This window comes from Hyperoodon ampullatus (assembly GCF_949752795.1).
Source record: "Hyperoodon ampullatus genome assembly, chromosome: 7".
NCBI lineage: Eukaryota > Metazoa > Chordata > Mammalia > Artiodactyla > Ziphiidae > Hyperoodon > Hyperoodon ampullatus.
In genome coordinates, this window is record NC_136920.1 from 9,242,825 (window position 1) to 9,266,074 (window position 23,250).

Here is a 23,250-nt window from a genome sequence, read left to right on the forward strand (position 1 = left end):
GCCTGAATATAAGGGACACACAGGAAATCATAAGGAGTAATTAAAGAGTTTCAAGTTTTGAGGACTAAATTAACATAATGTATTTATCTCAGAAAGAGAACCGAGGACCTCAGTGTATGGTTCACATACTGCGGAAATGCTACAGACGTGGGTTTTAGTGAAGCCAAGAAACTGCTGCACAACAAACAGGTGAGCCAGTAATCAAATGTTCTGGTTAGTAGTGAGTTTCCTTACAGCTCACTATTTTTCCATGAAATAGAACTCAGTAAATACACCATTCTTAAGCTGAAGGATTCCATCGTTTAATGGTTCCAGAGGCATTTCAGTCTCTCAGTAAGCTTTAGGGATCGTCATTAAAAGGGACTGATCAGTTAAGGAAGCCCTGGTGTCGGAGTTTAATGTCTACATACGTTACTGGCTCTCCTGTTTCTAGTCCCACTTCTGCCACCTGGTATCACCTGGCAACAGGTAAATTCCTTGACCTTTCTGGAGTTCAGTTTCTCCTGAAACTGAAATTCCGAATGCTTAGAATATGAATGTTTGTGAAATGGGTCCCTTGGAGATACTGAGGTAATTTCAAGGAATTAAATGTGGGGATGACTCAGAAGACAAAACACCCCAGTAAATTTTAAACTGTCAAGTCTGAAATAATAACCTACAAGTTTCTTCCACCCTATAGAAAACTGCCAAAGCTGCTTCCCCAGCCCATACACCTCCTTATACCCAGAAATCCCAGGAATAAGACCAAAACCTACACAAGCCACCTTAGTAACTTCTGAATTTCTAGCCACCCTAGTAACTTCTGAATTTCTAGCCACCCTAGTAACTTCTGAATTTCTAGATCCAGAAGCATGAACTTCTGGATCTTCATGCTAATCCTGTTAGACAGGCAGGGCAGGGAGAGCCACTTTTATCCTTCAGACAAAGAAACTAAGGTTTAAAGCGACTGAGTGCTTTAACTAGGATGCAGAACTGGGACCCAGTAGGTCGCATGAGCTCAATCGTCTTCCCACTATTGCACCTGCTTTGCTGAGTGAAGGACGAGAGAGCTGGTCCCCTACCAGCATCTCTGAAGCCCTGACAGTGGGCACAAGGTTATCTAGCTTCCTTGGGTTCTGAACAAACAATCCTGTTCAACTCACCTGTAGCTTCACAGCGATGACCACTGAGTTAAGGTCTTTGTCCATTTCTTTTAGCATGACAAGTTTCTTCAGGGTCAAGCTGAACAGCCTAGAAAAATTTCGAGAAAGAAGATCGAGTCAAATGTAAGGAACTTATGAGAAAAGTGACAGACAATCTGTTGAGGAAATGCTGCTTTACCTAAAGGAAGAATGTTAGAATGCTGTTTACTGTGTCTACCATCAGTAAGACAGCAGTGTAGCATCCCTCTTATTTAACTTTTGTACTTGGTTAAGTGTCAAAAAGGTACATTATTCCATGAATGTCTGTGGATGTCCCTTTATCTCCAGCCAAAACCAAGATGCCTTTTCACTCATAATATGTAGGAGCAGTTTCTGGGAGCGGGGAGTAGACCAGGGAGGGGGCATCAGTGTTTATTTTGCTTGCCCAGCTTCAGTTCCACCTTATGTCTAAGCACACCTGAAACATTTACAGACGTAAATCTGTAGCAACAAAGAGAAAATCCACACAAACAAAACAGAAACCATTTGGCAGGAAATGCTTTAAATGACCACAATTTTGATTTCAGCCAAACTTTGCTTCAAACATGCAGAAAATCTTCAGTGCCACAATGAGGAAATTCCCCTTAATTAAAAGCAATGGGACTGTCCCTCACTCTGGAGTCTTGGCATCTCTAATGTGACTTGACCTTGGCCTCCCAAGGCAGGGCTACCCTGGACTTCTAGGAGGAGCTGGGAGGGAAACTGCAGATGCTGCCTTTCTGCTTCTGGTTTGAGTGGTTCAAGTCCTTAAAACATCCTTTTCCATGGTGAGGTTCTGGAGGATGGCAAGTTGTAGGTGGGATGCTGCCGACCCGAGTCAGGTCCTGAGACTCCAACTCGGTCTGGGGCTCATTTTCCCCGTTTCGCATCGGTCTCACCCCTGGGCCTCCTCCTTACTCTCTAAGCTCCAGTCGCCCCGAATTCATTTCTGCTCCTCGCGTGCCCACTCTCTCACCTCTGGGCCTTCTTCCAAAGGGCAGGGCCCAGTACAGCTGCTCAGCAAATATTTGTTAATGAAGTTTAACACTTTCTTAAAACAGCCTCTAGCTAAAACCAGGTGAACAAGAATACATGTTGAAGAAATTCAAGTAATTCATGAAAAAAGGGGGACAAATCCAGATCAATAGAACTGAATTCTAATTTTGAATTCACCTCACCCCAAACACTTGCTAAGATCTGCTAACACGAAGCAAATAAAACTCTTTCTTTCCTTTTTTTTTTTTTTTTGCGGTACACGGGCCTCTCACTGTTGTGGCCTCTCGCGTTGCAGAGCACAGGCTCCAGACACGCAGGCTCAGCGGCCATGGCTCACGGGCCCAGCCGCTCCACGGCATGTGGGATCTTCCCGGACCGGGGCTCGAACCCTTGTCCCCTGCATCGGCAGGCGGACTCTCAACCACTGCGCCACCAGGGAAGCCCTGTTTTACATTTTAATAGGATTCTTTTAGCTGTTCTATTAGGACAGAATGGAGGGAAGCAAAGGGAAAAGGGGAAAAGGGGAAAAGGTTGAGAGTTAGAAAGCAACTGCAGTAGTGCAAGCAACAGACGGCAGAGGTTTGGAGGGTAGGGGCAGTGGAGGTGGTGAAAAGTGGTTTGAATTCTGGATATATTGTTGAAGATAAAAGCTTTTGGGCCTGAACATCTGGAAAGATGGGGTTATCATTAACTGAGATGGGGAAAACTCTGGGCAAAGCAGGTTTTGGGAGTTTAAGATTGAGAGTTCAATTTTGGACATTTTAAATTTGAGATGTCTAGTAGAGATGTTGAGCAGAGAGTTAAGATACACAAGTCTGCCTGCGGGCTGGGAACATCAAGACGGAAGTGCGGCATAAAGATGGAATTTAAAATCATGAGGATGAGTGAGTACACAGAGAAGAGGACCAGGATTGAGCCCAAGAGTATTTCAACATTAAGACAGAGAGATGAAGAGGATGAACTAGCAAAGGATATGAAGAAGAATTAACCAGTGAGGCAGGGGGAATATCAAATGAACGCGATATTCTAGAAGCCAAGAGGGAATGGTCAGCTGTATCACTTGCTGCTGATGGGTCAAGAGGGGCACTGAAAACTGATCACTGAATTTAGCGAATATGGAAGCCACTGAGGACCTCAACAAGGGCGGTTTCACTGGAAGAGTGAAAACGAAAGCCTAACTGGAATAAATTTAAGAGAGTATGGGAGGAAAGGAACTGGGAGACAGCAAATCTGTTTCAATCTTAGCTCTATCCCTGTATCCTGACTGTAAACTTCCTGTCTAACAAAAATATAGTGCAAGCCACATTTGTAATTTAAATTTCTCCTGATAGCCATATTTTTAACAAAGTAAAAACAAAGGTGAAATTAACTTTAGTAATATATTTTATTTAACTCAATATATCCAAAATATTATAAACAATATATTAAAATTATCAATATATGTAAAAAGAATAATATACCTCGACCAAGTAGGTTTTATCTCAGGAATGCAGGGCTTCCCTGGTGGCACAGTGGTTAAGACTCTGCACTCCCAATGCAGGGGGCCTGGGTTTGATCCCTGGTCAGGGAACTAGATCCCACATGCATGCCGCAACTAAGAGTTTGCATGCTGTAACTAAGGAGCCCACCTGCTGCAACTAAGACTCAGTGCAACCAAATAAATCAAGAAAAAAAAAAAGGTATGTAAGATTGGAATTTATTTTCAGGTGATGTGATTATCTATATAGAAAATTTGATGTAATCTTCAAAAAATATTAGAATAATAAGTGAGTTTAGAAAAGTTGCAGGAAACAAGATCAATATAATCAATATAAAAAAATCAATGGTATTTCTATATACTAGCAACAAATAATTAGAAATTGAAACTTGAAAAAATACAATTTACAACTGCATCCAAAAAAATGACATATACAGGGATAAATCTGACAAATAACGTACAAGACCTACACACTGAAAATTATAAAACATTGTTGAGAGAAATTAAAGAAGACCTAAATAGAGAGACATACATTTTTTGAGTTGGATACCCATATTAAAAAAACAGAATTTCAATTCATACCTTAAATTGTCTACAGAAATTAATTCAAAATGGACTACAAATCTAAATGTAAAACATAAAATTATAAAACTTCTAAGGAAAAAACACAGGAAAAATATTTGGAACCTTGGGTTAGGCAAAGATTCCTTAGACATGACACCAAAGAACAATCCCTAAAGAAAAAAATGAGAAAATTGCAAAAAAATTTAAAAATAAATTTAAAAAATTAAAAAATAATTAAAAAATGAGAAAAGTGGACTTTGTCAAAATGAATTTGAAAGATGCTCTTAAGAGAATGAAAAGACAAGCCATAGAGTTGGATAAAATACTTGCAAATCACCTTAACAGATTTGTGTCTAGAATACATAGAGAATTCTCAAATTTTGATGTTAGGAAAACAAACATCCCAGTGAAAAAAATGGGCAAATGTTTTGATCAAACACTTCACCAAAGAAGGTATACAGAAGGCAAGACATATGAAGAGATGCTCAACCTTACCAGTCATTAGGAAAATGCAAATTACAATCACAATGAGAGACCACGACCTTCCTGCTTGAAAATCTAAATTTAAAAGACTGGTCATTACTCACTGTTGGTGAGGATGTGGAGCAACTGAAACTCACACTGTGGACGGGAATGTAAAATGTACAGTCACTCTGGAAAACAGTTTAGCAGTTTCTTAAAAAGTTATACTGACACCTACCATGTGATCCAGTCATTCCACTCCTGTGTATTTACCCAAGAGAAAAGGAAATATATATTCCCATACAAAGAACTGTACCTGGATGTTCACAGCAGCTTTATTTGAAATAGCCCCAAACTAGAAACAACCTAAATGTCCAACAACAGATAAATGGATAAACAAACTGGTATATCCATACAATGGAATATTACTTAACAATAAAAAGGGATGAACTACTGATGCACATGACATGAATGAACTCAAAATAATTCTGAGTGAAAGAAGCCAAAAAAGAGGTACAAAGTATTCTAGAAAATGCAAAGCTTTAGTGACAGAAGGCAGACCTGTGGTTACCTTAGGATGGGGACGGGGTGGTGGTGTACAGAAAAGCATTAACTAGCAGGCCCAAGAAAAGGCCTGCTTACAGGATGGGCCCTTGCCTGACATCTGGTACTTGGATATTGGGAGGGCTTCCAGAACTGGTTAAGAGTGGCTCTCTGTTCCTGAACTGTTTTTTACAAATGATGTGGTTTATGCTGAATACATGTTGCCCTCTGGGAGTCTGGAATTTTGGTATGTGCTAGGAAGAGGGTACCCAACTGGCCAGCCCCCAGTAAGAATCTGGGCAGTACGTCTCTAAGGAGTTTCCCTGGTAAGAACATTTCATGTGCGTTATCACAATCCAGTGCTGGAAGAATTATGTCCTGTGTGGCTCCAATGGGGAAGGACTCTTGGAATCTTGCACCTGGTTTCCTCTAGACTTTATCCATGCACTTTCCCCCTTGACTTGGCTTTTGTATCCTGTAACTGAAATAAATCATAGCTGTGACTACAACTATATACTGAATTCTGTGAGTTCTCCTAAGAATCCTCAAACCTGGACTTCCCTGGTGGTGCAATGGTTAAGAATCCGCCTGCCAATGCAGGGGATACGGGTTCAAGCCCTGGTCCGGGAAGATCCCACATGCCGTGGAGCAACTAAGCCCGCGTGCCACAAATACTGTGCCTGTGCTCTAGAGTCCGCGAGCCACAACTACCAAAGCCCCCATGCCTAGAGCCCGTGCTCCGCAACAACAGAAGCCACCACAATGAGAAGCCCGTGCACCACAACGAAGAGTAGCCCCCACTCGCCGCAACTAGAGAAAGCCTGTGCACAGCAACAAAGACCCAATGCAGCCAAAAATTTTAATTAATTAAAAAAAAAAAAAGAATCAGTGATCTTGGGGACCCCCGACATAGAGGGGGCGGGAAGGAGCAATTACAAAGGGTACATTTGGAGTGATGGATATGTTCATGATCTTCACTGTGGTGATGGTTTCACAGTGTATTTGTGTCAAAAGTTGTCAAATTATACACTTTAAATACGTGCAGTTTACTGTATATCAAGTATACTTCAATAAAGCTGTTTTTAAATTTTATTTATATTTTATTTATTTATTTTTGCCTGCATTGGGCTTTCGTTGCTGTGCATGGGCTTTCCCTAGTTGCGGTGAGCGGGGGCTACTCTTCATTGTGGCGTGCGGGCTTCTCCTTGCAGTGGCTTCTCTTGTTGCAGAGCACGGGCACTAGGTGCGCAGGCTCAGTAGTTGTGGCTCGTGGGCTCTAAAGCGCAGGCTCAGTAGTTGTGGCGCACGGGCTTAGTTGCTCCGCGGCATGTGGGATCTTCCTGGATCAGTGATTGAAACCGTGTCCCCTGCATTGGCAGGAGGATTCTTTTTTTTTTTGCGGTATGCAGGCCTCTCACTGTTGTGGCCTCTCCCGTTGCGGAGCACAGGCTCCGGACGCGCAGGCTCAGTGGCCATGGCCCACGGGCCAGCCGCTCTGCAGCATGCGGGATCCCCCCGAACCGGGGCATGAACCCGTGTCCCCTGCATCGGCAGGCGGACTCTCAACCACTGCGCCACCAGGGAAGCCCGGCAGGAGGATTCTTAACCACTGCACCACCAGGGAAGTCCAAAGCTGTTTTGTTTTAAAAGGAAGGTTCTACCCAGTGTGCTAGAGTCTGCTAACTGCCTACCCAACATCTATCTTCCCCTTCCTACTTAATAACAGAGCACCAGTTTTTAGCTGAGCATGTTGCTTCCTGAAATAAAAGACCACGCTTTCCAGCTTCCTTTGCAGCTAGGTGAGAACACGTGACTGAAATCTGGCCAATGTGTAAGTGGATGTATTAGGTAGGACATGTGGGAAGATTTTTTTTTAAGGGAGCTCACTCACGTGACAGGACGCTTTTTTGTCCTTTCTCCCTTCTTCTGGTCTGTGATGCAGGCTGATGGCCTGAGCTCCGGCAGCTAACTTGGACCATGAGGAAACTGTGATAATTCAATTCATGTGTCAGGAACGTCAATTAGAAAGAGAGGAGCCAGGATCCCTGACGACACCATGGGAGCTGCTCTGTCAGCCCTGGACTGTTCACCTCTGGATTTTTTATTTTTTATGTGAGAAAGCAATAAGCCGCTAACTTATATAAATCTTTTCTTATTTTTTGTTATATGCAGGTAAACCTATTCTTTTTTTTTTAATTAATTAATTTATTTTGGCTGCGTTGGGTCTTTGTTGCTGTGTGCGGGCTTTCTCTAGTTGTGGCAAGTGGGCTTCTCTTGCTGCGGAGCACAGGCTCCAGGCACACGGGCTTCAGTAGTTGTGGCACGCAGGCTCAGTAGTTGTGACTCGTAGGCTCTAGAGTGCAGGCTCAGTAGTTGTGGCACACGGGCTTAGCTGCTCCGCGGCATGTGGGATCTTCCCAGACCAGGGCTCGAACACGTGTCCCCTGCATTGGCAGGCGGATTCTTAACCACTGCGCCACCAGGGAAGTCCCGGTAAACCTATTATTAATATATGGGAATAGATTCCCAAGATGTTAGGACTTTAGTCACCAGCTCCCAGATACTTTTAAGAAAACCAGCTGAATTATTCCTAGAGTCCATTTTAATGGGTGATGCCCTATGAGGAAATCCCGACTCCCATCCTTATGGAAGGAAAGGAAGATTTCTCAAAAGTTGAAGGAAAAAAAAGATTCTTTCCATGATCCCTAAAAGAACCAAATCCCTTGTCTTCTGCACTTCAGAGAGTTAACTAGGAATCTCCACAGTACAGAGGGTTGGAAGCAGGTCCCACAGCACCACTTAGAAATATGGGAGCTGAATGAAGACCCCTCTGTACCCCACCCTCCTACCCACCTCCTCATCTGGGGATTAGGTGGGAGGGCAGTTCTAGATAAAAATCCTTAATCAAAGGGGGTTTCAAATCGAAGGTATGGCTGGGGTTCCCCAGCTAGTCCGCCTCCGGAACGTCAGTGAAAAGCCAGACAGAGAAAGGCACGCCTCTAGGTACTAGAACACAAAGAAATCAATGGTTTAAAGTAAAACAAATCACAAGGATGGCTGGAATCCAAAGGACTTATAAAGGAGGATCCCGGGTTATTCAGCTCAAAGATAATCTTGCTCTCTGCAAAGGAATTTTGAAAATATATTGATAACAGGACTTGTTTACTGTCATTTTTAAAGACTCCACTTGGAAATCTTAGTTAAGTCCCTTATTAAACATCAAATCATGGCCCCCTGATTACTCAAGGTGGTCCTTCCTTCTGCATCTTGATCTTTTCCTGATCCCACCCCTTATTTCCTCGTTAGGTAACCCTGGTGACCCCTTTGCCTCAGTTTTCTCACATAAAATGAAGAAAACCCTTTCTACTTAATAACACTGTGATCCGGATTAACTGAGAGACTGAAAGGCAGCACAGGGCCTGGCATATGGTGAGATGCAGTAAACGCTACACTTGGACCCATCAGCATTACCATCGTCATCATCATCATCACTCTTACTTGTTTACTGTTTAAGCCTGTGTTTGGTTAGCTCTTCTATGGGATCAACTTCCTTCCAATAAGAACAGTGAGGCAACTGCCCTTGTAAAGAGGAGGGAGCTCCTGGTCTCCACCCTCATCCCCTGCACTGAGCCATTTCTCTCCCACTTCACTGGCACTCGAGCCCTCGTGGAGAACATCCTCACTGCGATCACCCACCCGAAGGATGAAGTCAGAGGAACACTGACGGCATCTAGAATTGGGTTAAAGACTTTCTCTTTGCCCAGCAAGATCTCCAGCAACCATTTACTGTACATCTTCTCTGAACTTCAGCTCTATGCTAGAAGATGTGAGGTACACAGAAACATGAGGCATAATCTCTGCTTTTGAGCAGTTTGTGAGAGGATGGGAATTAAGTATATTGAACAATTTGTCAACAAATGTAACAGTGCATACATAATACAAGTAACTAAATTACATAAAAGAAGATCACGAGTAATTGAGCTGTGCCTTCAGTGAGGACATATTATTTGAGCCCAAGTAAATTCTCTCAAGAAATTGTTTTCTTTAGATCCTATTAGATTAAATCTGAAAGAATAAAAATAAAGCTTGATAACTAGGTAGAAAATGGAACAAAAATATAATAAGGATCTTTTGAAACCTTCTAAATTATTCTAGTTTGTGTTTTGCTGTAAGATAAAAGAGAAACAGCCTTAAGTGCTACCTACAAATGATCTCCAATCTGCATTTAACAGTTGTTTCAAACTTATCCCCAAGCAAACCAGAACTAGAGGGGCTCACCAGGAGAGAAACAGTCTCATATTCCATCCCCGGCCCCCATCCCCATTCTGATAGGGTATCAGTGAACAATGAAGTGGCCATATTTTAGACAGAAAAGGGGGAAGAAAGGAGAAACAAAGATCTGGATGAAATAAAAAACTGAAGAGCTAGTCTCTGAACCAAACCGACAGTCCTCTTGGGGCCAGAGCAGATAAATGCTGGACCAGAAGCCAAGTGACCTGGATCATTCTTTTGTCCCAACAAGAAATGGCTGTGTCACGTGAGCAAGTCTCGCTTTTCTCCCCTGCAGTTCTTTAATCCTAAAATGGGAAGAGTGAGCTCTGCCTTCCCCCTACAACAGCATTTATCAGGATAAAGTGCAAATCAATAGAAAAAAATTATGGGAAAGGTTTTTCTTTGTGACAGTAACTCCATTTCTAAAACTGTCTCCATTTTAACAGGGCGCCTGTAGAAGTCTGCATGAGCTTCAATAACAATAACGTGAAAGGTAAATTTCTGAGCAGTGTATTTTACTGCTTACGAAGTTACTTGACGATGTAGATATTGAAATTATTACTTCACGTGAAATAGTGTAATTTTCACTGTGAAACAATTAACTAAGGCATTATTATTTTAAAATGAGTAGCCCTAAAGCAGATTTTTAAAAAGTAAAGTGACTGGGGCTTCCCTGGTGGCGCAGTGGTTGAGAGTCCGCCTGCCGATGCAGGAATGCGGGTTCGTGCCCCGGTCCGGGAGGATCCCGCATGCCGCGGAGCGGCTGGGCCCGTGAGCCATGGCCGCTGGGCCTGCGCGTCCGGAGCCTGCGCTCCGCAACGGGAGAGGTCACAACAGTGAGAGGCCCGCGTACCGCAAAAGAAAAAAAAAAAGTAAAGCGACTAAATTATCATCCGGAAAGGCACAACTTGGAAGCGATGGGCTGAATGAGATGCAGAGGAGAGTGGATTTTCCAGTGAATGGATAAGAGGAAAAAAGATTTCCTGTTTTTAACTGTCTCGCAAGAAATCAGATGGCACTAGGCATTGTTCAAATGGAGAAACACCAGAGAATGAGAAAAACTTAGACCCAAACAAGAAACAGAACCCAGGAAGATGCTTAGACACGTTTTATTCCCCAGCCATCGGATGTGACTCTACGAAGCAGAGGAATGTAAGGTTATGAATAAATCCCTAATTTTCAGCTACTCAGCATATGTTTATCTTTGGAGTATAAATGCCAATCACTTGCACATACCAACAAGATTTATAACATTTTCCCCTCTTTCTACAAAGTTCTTGATGATAGTCTTCTGGATAGGAAAACAGGCCTCAAATGTGTGGGGAGGTGTGGAGGGGGCTTGCCTATTAAAATCAGACAGGAAAATTTTCAGGTCTGCAGCCCCTTAGTAAGACAGAGAGACTGAAGTGTACGTTCTCTCATCTATAAAATAGAACTGCCGTGTGAACTAGCAAATGGGAAAGCACCTAGCACAGAGCCTGGCACATCAGAAGTGCTCAAAAAGGGTACATGCCGTCAGCATCGGACAAGTCCTAGTCACTTAAATTACTGTCCCTCATTGTGACAACCCCTTAATCCATGTGTTTCAGTGATAGAGGTAGAGGGCATGTGTGGGAAGGACAAAAACAAACAAATAAAAACCCTCTAGGGTGCAGCCAAAAATAACAGGGGCAAGAACCAATAAAATATATGAAAACAAAAATATATCATATCCAAGGAGACTCCCAAGGCACGCATGGTTGAATATCAGGAACTTAGAAATACATGTTATCACATTAATAAGCTAAAAAAATACAATTATTTTATTAGATGCTGAAAAGGGATTTGATCAAATTCAACATGCATTCCTAATTTAAAAAGACCCTTGGGAAAAGAACAATAGAAAAATACCTCCTTAACATGAACTTTAAACATATATACTTTCCATATAGTCAGCATCAGGATTGAAGGTGAGAGACCAGAGCATTCCTTCTGAAGACAGTAACAACATATAGGCCTGTCTCTGCTACTTATATAAAACTGGTCTTAAAAGCTGGCTGAGGGGCTTCCCTGGTGGCGCAGTGGTTGAGAGTCCGCCTGCCGATGCAGGGGACACGGGTTCATGCCCCGGTCCGGGAAGATCCCACATGCCGTGGAGCGGCTGGGCCCGTGAGCATGGCCGCTGAGCCTGCGCGTCCGGAGCCTGTGCTCCGCAATGGGAGAGGCCACGACAGTGAGAGGCCCGCGTACCGCAAAAAAAAAAAAAAAAAAGCTGGCTGAAGAAGTAATTAGAAATAAATGATATAGAAGTAAGGAGGAGACAAAACTATCCCATCTGCAGGTGTGTGACTGTGTACTAGAACTCAAGAGAATCAACCAAAAAGCTAGCAGAGTCATTAAGAAAATATCAAAATAAATATATAAAAATCAAACGTTTGCTTAATGCGGATGCTAACCAATAATTAAATATAATTGGAGGAACTTCCCTGGTGGCATAGAATCCGCCTGCCAATGCAGGGGACACGGGTTCCATCCCTGATCCGGGAAGATCCCACATGCCGCGGAGCAACTGGGCCCGTGCGCCACAACTACTGAGCCCATGTGCCTATTTCCCGTGCTCTGCAACGAGAAGCCACCGCAATGAGAAGCCTGCGCACTGCAACGAAGCGTAGCCCCCGCTAGGTGCAACTAGAGAAAGCCTGGGGCAGCAACGAAGACCCGATGCAGCCAAAAATAAGTTAATTAATCAAAAATAATAATAAATATAATTGGAAAGTAGGTAGAGATGCTTGCTGCAGTATTCAAGGAGGAAATGATTTCCTAATTAACTTCAAAATGCTTCAGAAAAAAATAAATAGGACAAAAATTTTAAAATTGCTCAAGGTAGGAGATTAATATATATGGGGCTGCACTAAACTCCCCTCTCTTCTTTTCTGTAGGTTTTTTAAATTTCATAGTAACAAAAAAAAAAAAAGAAAGAAAGAAAGAAATGAAGAAAAGAAAAATGCCAAGAAACTTCTTGGGACAAAGAATAATGAAGAGAGCTTGATCCAATAGGATATTAACATGTATTCTAAAGCCAAAGTAATGAAAATACCTTGGTATTGAGAAAAGAATAAACAAAGAGATCAATGGAAGAGAACAGAGTCCAAAATTAGACCCAAGTATAAATAGGAATTTACTGTATGCAAGAAATAGATGAATTACTCAATTAATAAATAGTACTGGAAAACTGGCTAGCTATTTGAACAAAAACAGTGATGGATCCCTATCTTATTCCTTACACCAAAGTAAATTTCAGCTGGATTAAAGATTTAAATAGAAAAAAGAAAGAAAGCCATAAAAGTAGCAGAAGAAAATATGGACAATTAAAAAACTAATCTTCTGGTGGGGAAAGGCTTTCTAAGCATCACACCGAATCAGACCCATAAAGGAACTGACTGATACACATAAAAATAAAAAACTTCTATATAGCAAAATCAATAATAAAAAAAGAAATCTGAATGTACCAAAAAAGATTTAAAGATTTTAATAACTACAATGAAAAATATTTGTGATATGATAAAATGTCAAATCCTTAATATTCAAAGAGTTATTACAAATCAACAGAAAAAACAAATACCTCAAAATAAAAATTGGCAAAGAATATTAACAGGCAATTCACAAAGGAAGAAAAAGGAGTGGTGAAAAAAACATAAACAGATATTTAATTTTACTACTAATCAGATAAATACAAATATCAACCATACTGAAAAAATGAGAGTGACAAGACCCAGGGTTGTGAGAATATGGGAAAAAGGCACTCTAATGTACCGCTGGCAGGAATGAAACCTATTAGCAATTTTCAGTTTTTAGAGAGCAGTTTCATAATAAGTATTAAAATTTTAATATGCATACCTTTTGAAAGTATAATCCCATTTTTAGAAATTTATATAAGAAGATAAATAGAGCAGTAAACATAGGGAACCGATTAATAAATATTATATTTATATAAAAAGCAATGTATGGTTACTATAAGGGATGATGTAGATCTATACATATTAAATTGAGAAAACGTAATATAATAATTATGGTATAATTCCATTTTTGTTAAATCTCTCACATTTAGTTTTCACACAAATGGAAGATTGTTCAAACAAATTCTGACAGTGGGTCATTGCTGGGCAGTGGGATTCTACCTTATTCTTATTTTCTTCTTTAAGTTTTTTGGTATTGTTTACATTTTAAAAATATCTATTTTTCTTACCAAAAAATATATTTATATTTTAGGAGAAAGATTTTTTAATAGTGATAATTATTAAAACTAGGTGACAGGGCCTCCCTGGTGGCGCAGTGGTTGAGAGTCCGCCTGCCGATGCAGGGGATACGGGTTCGTGCCCCGGTCTGGGAGGATCCCATATGCCGCGGAGCGGCTGGGCCCGTGAGCCATGGCTGCTGAGCCTGCGCATCCGGAGCCTGTGCTCCGCAACGGGAGAGGCCACAACAGTGAGAGGCCCGCATACCACAAAAAAAAAAAAAAAAAAAAAAAAAAAAAAAAAAAAAAAAAACTAGGTGACAGGTACATGGGGGATCACTATACTATTTTTCCTAGTTTTGAAAATCCATAAATTAAAAAATAAACAATTTGAGTAAAAGAAACAGGCTGAACAGAAATCAGAGGGCCATACAACAGGCACATGAAAAGATGCTCAACATCGCTAATCATCAGGGAAATGCAAATCAAAACCACAATGAGATATCACCTCACACCTGTCAGAATGACCATCAACAAAAAGAACACAAATAAAAATGGTGAGGATGTGGAGGGAAGTGAATCCTCGTGCACTGCTGGTGGGGATGTAAATTGGTGCAGCCACTGTGGAAAACAGAATGGAAGTTTCTCAAAAAACTAAAAATAGAACCACCATAGGACCCAGCAATTCCACTCCTGGGTATATATCCAAAAAACCCCCAAAATACTAACTTGAAAAAATACATGCATCCCAATATTCATAGCAGCATTATTTACAATTGCCAAGATACGGAAGCAACCTAAGTGTCCAACAACAGATGAATGGAAAAGATGCGGTATATATATACACACACACACACACACACACACACACACACACACACACACACACACAATGGAATACTACTCAGCCATAAAAAAGAGTGAAACTTTTGCCATCTGCAGCAACATGGATGGACTTGGAGTGTACTATGCTAAGTGAAATAAGCCAGACAGAGAAAAACAAATACCATATGATATCACTTATATGTGGCATCTAAAATATATGACAAACTAGTGAATATAACAAAAAAGAAGCAGATTCACAGATACAGAGAACAAACTAGTGGTTACCAGTGGGGAGAGGAGAGGGGTGGTGGGGGCAATATAGGGGTAGGGGATTAAGAGGTACAAACAATTAGGTATGAAATAAGCTACAAGCATATATTGTACAACATGGGGAATATAGCCAGTATTTTACAACAACTGTACATGGAGTATAACCTTTAAAAATTGTGAATCACCATATTGTACACCCGTAACTTATATAACATTGTACATTAACTATACTTCAATAAAAAAGAAATCAGAGGGCTATAATCAATCACTAAAAGGTACTTATTTAAAAAGTATCAGGACTTCCCTGGTGATGCAGTGGTTAAGAATCCGCCTGCCAATGCAGGGGACACAGGTTCGAGCCCTGGTCAGGGAAGATCCCACATGCCGTGGAGCAGCTAAGCCTGTGTGCCACAACTACTGAGCCTGTGCTCTAGAGCCCGCGAGCCACAACTACTGAGCCCGCGTGCCGCAACTACTGAAGCCCGCACACCTAGAGCCCGTGCTCCACAACAAGAGAAGCCACCGCAATAAGAAACCCATGCACCGCAACGAAGAGTAGCCCCTGCTCGCCACAACTAGAGAAAGCCCACGTGCAGCAACAGACCCAAAGCAGCCAAAAATAAATAAAATAAAATAAATAATTTTAAAGATAAAAAAATAAAAAGTATCTATGGCTTAAATGAGGAAAAAAAATCTATAAAACTAATTCTAAGCCCACTCATATAAGGGTAAAGATTAAACAAAGTAGATTAGAATCCCAGAATACTGGAACTGAATACACCATTTCCATTTTACAGGCTCAAAGAGATGAGACATAAAAAATAGAAACCTCTTCAGCCAAATACATTCCCTCCAATTAGAATGGGTATAGATGCTAAATGCTGAATATTATATCAAACCAAAACAAATACATGTTCTCCCCTGCAAAAGTGCGACTTAACGGCTACTTAAAGAAATCAAGGAGAAGCCTAAACCATGTTTTAAATCTCAAATATTTCCCTCACATGTTAAAATTATTGCTGAAATAAAAATATGTAATGAGAATGGTCAATTTGACTCCGTAATGAGTATTTTAACAAAAAACATTTTATCTCACTTTACAAGGAAGAATGAAACTTGAATTACAGCTGAAAAATACTAGATAGGCACTTAACAGGAAAGGAAAGCAGATAGCTAATAAACATATAAAAAGATGCCCAAACCAATCAGTAATAAGGAAAATTCAGATCAAACCACAGGGAGATACTATTTCACTTCCACTGGAGGAGCAAAAATTATAAATCTGACAACATCAGGTGATGTGATTACGGTGATCAGAACAATTAAACACTGCTGGTGGGAGGGCAACTTGGTCTATCCACTTTTGCAAAGAGTTTGGCTTTACAAAGCAAAGGCAGAGAACACACACACCCTGGGGCTCAGTCTGTGAACAGACCCTAGGGCAGTAGTTCTCTAAGTATGGTCTGGAACCCTCAGAATCCTTTCAAGAGGTATGCAAGGCCAAAACTATTTTCAAAATAATTCCAAGATGTTATTTCCTCTTTCACTCTCATTCTCTCCCAAATATGCAGTGTTTTCCATTCATGTGTGACACTGTAACACATCGAATGCAGAAGCAGACAGGAGAAATCAGTGGTTTTCTATTAAGACAGTAAAGAGATTTGAAAAAAATGTAAAACCATGCCATATTTCTCATTAATTTTGTGGTTTTGGAAACCACAGTTTTTCTTTCAGAAAAATGTTAATTTTTATTTTATTATTTTAATTTTAAAATCATTGTTTTTTAAAAAAGTTAATAAGTAAACATTTTAAACATTTCTATTCTAATTTGTAGTACAGTGAATATTAATAGATATAACCCACCAGGAGACATGCACAAAAATGTCTTTAGTATGACTATTTGCGACTCCCCCCCCCCGCAAAAACCCCAAACAAAAAAAGATCAAACAAAAAACTCATTAACACCACAAATGTCTATCAACATACATGCATACACAGTAATACAATGGAATACTACTTACACATCCGTGGAAATGAATGAATTACAGATATACACAACAGTAAGAAAACAGAATACACCCAATGTGAATCTATGTACATAAAGCTCAAAACACAACACTAAATAATACACTGTTTAGGAAGACAAATATTCAAGCGAATGATAAAAACAGTTACGTACTGAGGATAGCAGTTACCTCTGAGGGGGAGGGAAAAGGATGAGAAAAAAGAGGGATATATAAGGAACTCGGTGACTAAATTCTTTTTCTTAAATTGGGTAGTAGGTTCTTGGGTGTTTGTTGTAAAGTGATTCTTTATATATTTATATAGTATACCTCTTCTAAATATTCTTAAATATCTACTCAATATTTAGTAAAATACTCAATATCTAATAAGAACAACTAGAGATCACACTGGTTCGAGACTCTGGAAAATATGAGGCAGATCTAAAGACTAAAAATGGAGAGTAAATTCACTAAATTTTTCTTAAGCATCCGCCATGTACTACTATGATAATTTTTGAGGGAATACAAAATACACAAAATCCCCACCCTTAAGAAGTTCACAGGAAGAGAGGCTGGACTTCCACTTCATAGAAGAATGGAGAAGCTGCAGCAGATCAGCACTCCTGCCAAGAAAAATGGAAAAAGCTGGCTAAAATACAGGAACGGTCTACTTTAAAGTAGTAGAGGGCTCCCCTGGTGGCAGAGTGGTTAAGAATCCGCCTGCCAATGCAGGGGACACAGGTTCCAGCCCTGGTCCAGGAAGATCCCACATGCCACGGAGCAACTAAGCCCGTGTGCCACAACTACTGAGCCTGCATGCCACAACTACTGAAGCCCACGTGCCTAGAGCCTGTGCTCTGCAACAAGAGAAGCCACCGCAATGAGAAGCCCGCGCACCGCAACGAAGAGTAGCCCCCACTCACCGCAACTAGAGAAAGCCCACGCGCAGCAACAAAGACCCAACGCAGCCATAAATAAGTAAATAAAATAAATTTATTTTAAAAAAAGTAATAGGGAGAAAACCTTTAACAAATAAAAAAATAAAGTAGTAGAGAGTTTCTGGAGGGGCCAAGAGAAGAGAATCTTGAGAAGAGAGCTGACTTTTGCAGTAAATTACAGATTCTGAATATGGGCAGGAGGCAGAGAATCTGGGCTTTGTGTCAGATACGAGCAAAATGGTGGCTTCATGCACACTGCCAGTTTTTCTCTGAGGATGTTTGCTGAATACTGATGGTGTATGAGGCAGTAAAAACCTAAGCAAAAATCTCCTGAAAAGCAGTTTTGTTAGACTAAGAATGTGGTCTCTAGGGAAGAGGGTCCTGAGAACACATGAGGTCTCAGTGGGAAACCCAGGAGGGCTGGGGGGAACCAGAGGTTAGAAAGTCTGAGCCTCACCAGAACTGCAAATTCAACTTCCATCTAGCACAGCCTCTGACTAGATTAAGGTGATCAGCCAAGCAGAGGGAAAAGTGAGCCCTGACTGGAGGAAAATATCATCATCTGGAGCTCCTACATTTTTTTTTTTTTTGTATACAATGCCTGGCATTACTAAACATGGCAAAAGACAGGACCATACAGTTGAAAACTAAGGGGGGAAAAAAAAGACTGATAGAGACCCAAAGATGACCCAGATGTTAGGAGTTAGCTGGAAAGCACCTAAAAATAACAATAATTAATCTGGTTTAAAAAACAAACAGGAACAACAAAAAAAGAAAACACAAACAGGAGAAAAGATGAAAAAAGGAGACGAAAAGATGGAGAATTTTACCAGGGAATTGGAGACCTATACATAAGGACCTATACAGAGACAACTTATCAGTTACATATTTCCTCCAATCATTAGACTTGTATATTCAACTGCTTTCTGGCTGGCAGTTAGTTCTACTTGGAAGTATCAATGGTATCTCAAATTCAACACGTTCAAAACCAAACTTTCCTTAGTAAACTTTGTCCTTTTCACTGTTCACAATCCATTCTATTAAGCAAACAAGAAACCTAGGAGTAACCTACGACAGACGGCTCTCTCTCCCTTGCCTTCATATCCAAACCATTATCAAGTGTTGTCAACGATACCTCCGAAAGGGCTTTCAAATCCATTTCTTTCTATTATCACCAATCCCAACCTAGTCTAAGACACCATAACCTACTTCTGCAACAGCCTCCTAACCAATCTACCTACACTCTTGTTTCCCTTCAATTTGTTCTTTACCTTGTGGTTAGAGATCTTTTTGAACCAGCAGCCTGATCATGTCTGGTACCCCTCAGCCTCAGTTAATATGTCTCCAAGCTAGGCTCAGTGAGGACAGTGACAACATCTATTTTAGCTATTTTATCTGACCACAGCAATCCAAGCACCTAACAGAGTGTCCAGCACACAGTAGGCACTCAGTGAAAATACTGTTGAACAAGTAAACATACTTTCTACAATTGTGCCCTTGAAAAATGAGTGGGAATTTCTGTACAGACTACTTGATTATTCATGAACCCATTTCACCAAGCAGTGTCAATTCCAGGCAAACAAGAAAATAGGGTAAGTACGGAGCTGGAAACAACCTAAGTGTCCATCATCGGATGAATGGATAAAGAAGATGTGGCACATATATACAATGGAATATTACTCAGCCATAAAAAGAAACGAAACTGAGCTATTTGTAATGAGGTGGATAGACCTAGAGTCTGTCATACAGAGTGAAGTAAGTCAGAAAGAGAAAGACAAATACCGTATGCTAACACATATATATGGAATTAAAAAAAAAAATGTCATGAAGAACCTAGGGGTAAAACGGGAATAAAGACACAGACCTACTTGAGAATGGACTTGAGGATATGGGGAAGGGGAAGGGGAAGCTGTGACAAAGGGAAAGAGAGGCATGGACATATATACACTACCAAACGTAAGGTAGATAGATAGTGGGAAGCAGCCGCAGAGCACAGGGAGATCAGCTCGGTGCTTTGTGACCGCCTGGAGGGGTGGGATGGGGAGGGTGGGAGGGAGGGAGATGCATGAGGGAGGGGATGTGGGAACAGATGTATATGTATGACTGATTCACTTTGTTATAAAGCAGAAACTAATAAAAAAAAAAAAAGAAAAGAAAATAGGGTAAGTAAAGTCTCTTAGTGGCTGACTTTAGAATAAAGAACACATTAATTGGTCTTAGGTTAAAGGTGCCACAGTCAGACATAAGTATTGGGTTCTTTTATTCTAGATGAGTTGGTACCAGTGCAAAAAGGGTTAAAAACATTTTTTAGAAAACTGTCAGGTGGAAACTCTGTTTTTTTTCCACTCCACTTTAAATTCACGGAGATTAGGCACTAAATGGGAGCTGACATTTGCCTCTGGTTAGTAATATTCTCTAACAAGCACACACCATGGCCTCTGGCCATTAGAATTGATGGAGAGTTTGTAACATGGAAAACAGATCTGACAAAATTATACAAAATGTCATCAGTGTGACAATGAAATGGTAAATATGAAATAAAAGAAAACAGAAAAGTCAGATCTGAAATATAATGAACATCTAGGAGAAATAGAGAAATTAGGGGAGGGACATTATTCAAAGAGATAATAGCAAAGAATTCTCCAGAATTTTCCAAAGCCACCCATCCTCAGATTTGGAAAGTCCAACAAATCGAAGGAGGGTAAATAAAAATGAATCCACACTCAGACATACTACTGTAAATCTGCAGAACACACCAAAGACAAGAAGACTTAAAAGCTCCTGTAGAAAAAAAGACAAATAAGAAACAATCAGACTGACAACTGACTTAAAAAAAATCAGTTTTATTGAGGTTTAATTTACATGTTACATAGTTCACCTATTTTAAGCGCACAACTCAATGATTTTTAGTAAATTTACCAGATGGTGCAGCCACAATACAGTTTTAGAATGTTTCCATCAACAAAATGATCCCTTGCTGCCCATTTACATTCAATCCCTGTTCCCCACCACCCCAAGAAACCAATCCATTCTCGGTCTCTACAGATTTGTCTTTTCTGGACATTTCATATAAATGGAAATACACAATATGTGTCTGGCTTCTATAAAGCTGTACATAAAGGATATATACCTAGCATAATGATTTTGAGGTTTATCCATTTGTTGCATGTATCAGTATTTTATTTATTCATTTTTTATTACTGAATAATCATCTATTATAAATATGAAACATATATATATTTGGGTTGTTTCCACTTTTTAGTTACTATGAATAACAATGTTACGAACATCCACATATCAGTCTTTGTGTAGACCCATGTTTTCATTTCTCTTGGGTATATACTACCAGTGGAATTGCTGGGTCATATGGTAAATTTATATTTAGCTTTTTAAGGAACTGCCAAACTATTTTCTGAAGTGGCTGTGCCATTATACATTCCCACCAGCAACGTATGAAGTTCCTGTTTCTCCACATGCTCACAAACATTTATTAAATTAAATGTTAATTAAAACATTTTCAGATAACAAAACCTGAGAGTTTACTACCAAGAGTTTATGAGAGTTTATGTGTATTACTTTTATCTACTGCTAAATAACAATACAAATGACTATAAATAACACACATTTATTATCTCACACTCTCTGTGTGTTAGAAATTCAGAAGCAGCTGAGCTGAGTGGTCCTGGCTCAAGGTCTCTCAGGAGGTTTCAGTCAGGATGTTGGCCGAGGCTGCAATCATCCTGACCAGGACGGCAGGGTCTGTTTTCTTTCCAGGTGGTTCACTCACAAGTACTGGCTGTCGGTTGACAAGTGGCCTCAGTTCCTCTCCCAGGGCTGATTAATAACCTCTGGACATGGGAGCTGGCTTCCTCGCAGAGTGAGTGGTCCAAGAAAGAGCAAGGCAAAGGTGCAACGTATTTTATGTCCTAGCCTCAGACGTCACACTCCATCATTTCCACGATATCCTAATGGTTACACAGGTCAGCCTTGTTCAGTGTGGGAGGGATACTAAGTGTGAATCCCAGAGAGGGTGAATCATTGGGGCGCCTTAGAGGCTGGCTTGAGCATTAATATGCCTTCTTAAGGCTATACTATAAAAATAAGAAAATGGTCCTAGAAGATCAAGGTCAAGGATAGAAAAAGAAATGATGGACAAAGAAAATTGTAAAAATGTGGGTATATTTAAACAAACTGCTAATATGAAACAAGAATGACTATGTCTAATTTACCCACAGTAAATATTATAGCATGCATGGTAAGAGGAACTGCCTGAAGTCAGAGAATGTTTTTAAGGTCCCTGAATTGTTTCAGAGGAAAATGGAAATTAACTAACTTAAACTCTTAGGTATTCACTTTCAAACTTTGAGAGCAATCATCAAGAAACTGAAAATTGAATGCCTATCTTTCAAATTGGTAGTTTAAATGGAATGTGAGAGAAAAAAACCCAACTTAACCAATTCAAAGGAAACAGAGGAAAAAGGTTTAAAAAAGGAAACACTGGAAAAAGAATCACAATAGAAATCAGAAATATTCAGAACCAAAAATTAACCTAAACATTGTATATCAAAACTTTGTTATGCCACTAAAGAGGTTCTTAGAGGAAATTTTATCTTATTGTTGTTTTTTAGAGGAAACAACAGTCTTAAGTGGCTATATTAGAAAAGAAGAAATGTTGAAATAAATGAATTAAGCAGCCAGTAAGAAGAAAAAAAAAAAAAAAAAAAAAGCAAACCAACCAACCAAACAACAACAAAAAAAACAGCCAAATAAACCCAAAAAATCTCAAAGTAAGAAAATATGAGGATAAAGCAAATTTCATAAAATAGAAAATAAATATATATGACTTAGTAGACTAATAAAATTTAGAAACCTGGAATCGTTTTTTAAACGGACATACTCCAGACAAAGCAGAGATTTACTACAGTATGCCACAAAACACTTTTATTCAAATGAAGTTGAAAACTTAGATGAAAAAGGCAGATTCCTAAAAAATACAATGTAACAGAAATGACTAAGGAAGCTAGAGAAAAGCTGAATGGCTGTATAACCATTAAAGACATTGAGCAGTAATTTAAACTCTTCTGAAAAAGAAAACACCAGGTCCAGATAATTTTTAGAGGCAAATTCTATCAAATATTCAAGGAAGAGATAATATTAAGTTTACACACATTTTTCCAGAGGATCAAGAAGAGGGAACACTTTCCAATCCATTTCATAAGATTTACATATCCTTAGTACCCAAGAAAGTAAAATTAAAGGCCAATCTCATTTACAATCAAAAATGCAAAATTTCAAAACAAAATATTAGCAAACTAAACCTAACAATGTATTAAAAAATGCATCATGACCCATTTGTACAGGAATGCAAGGATGCCTTAACATTAGAAAACCAAATGCAACTTTCCATTAACAGATTCAAGGACAAGATATATGATCATAAAGGACAAAATATATGATTATATCAATATGATCATATCATATTAAGCATTTGGGAAAGTAAACGTCCATTCATGATAAATGCTCTTAG

At 39.8% G+C, this 23,250-nt stretch overlaps 1 protein-coding gene across 3 annotated transcripts in view; it reads right to left on the minus strand.

The window, feature by feature from the left end:
• The window catches only part of PACS1 (phosphofurin acidic cluster sorting protein 1), a gene marked incomplete at both ends in the record, with an annotated part of 139,426 nt that overhangs the window by 36,841 nt on the left and 79,335 nt on the right, over positions 1 to 23,250 (minus strand). For all 3 annotated transcript variants that reach the window (XM_079708071.1, XM_079708070.1, XM_079708069.1), the window contains one exon: positions 1,143 to 1,230. In XM_079708071.1, coding sequence (XP_079564197.1) covers positions 1,143 to 1,230 — 88 coding nt within the window. The remainder of the gene's footprint in view (positions 1 to 1,142; positions 1,231 to 23,250) is intronic.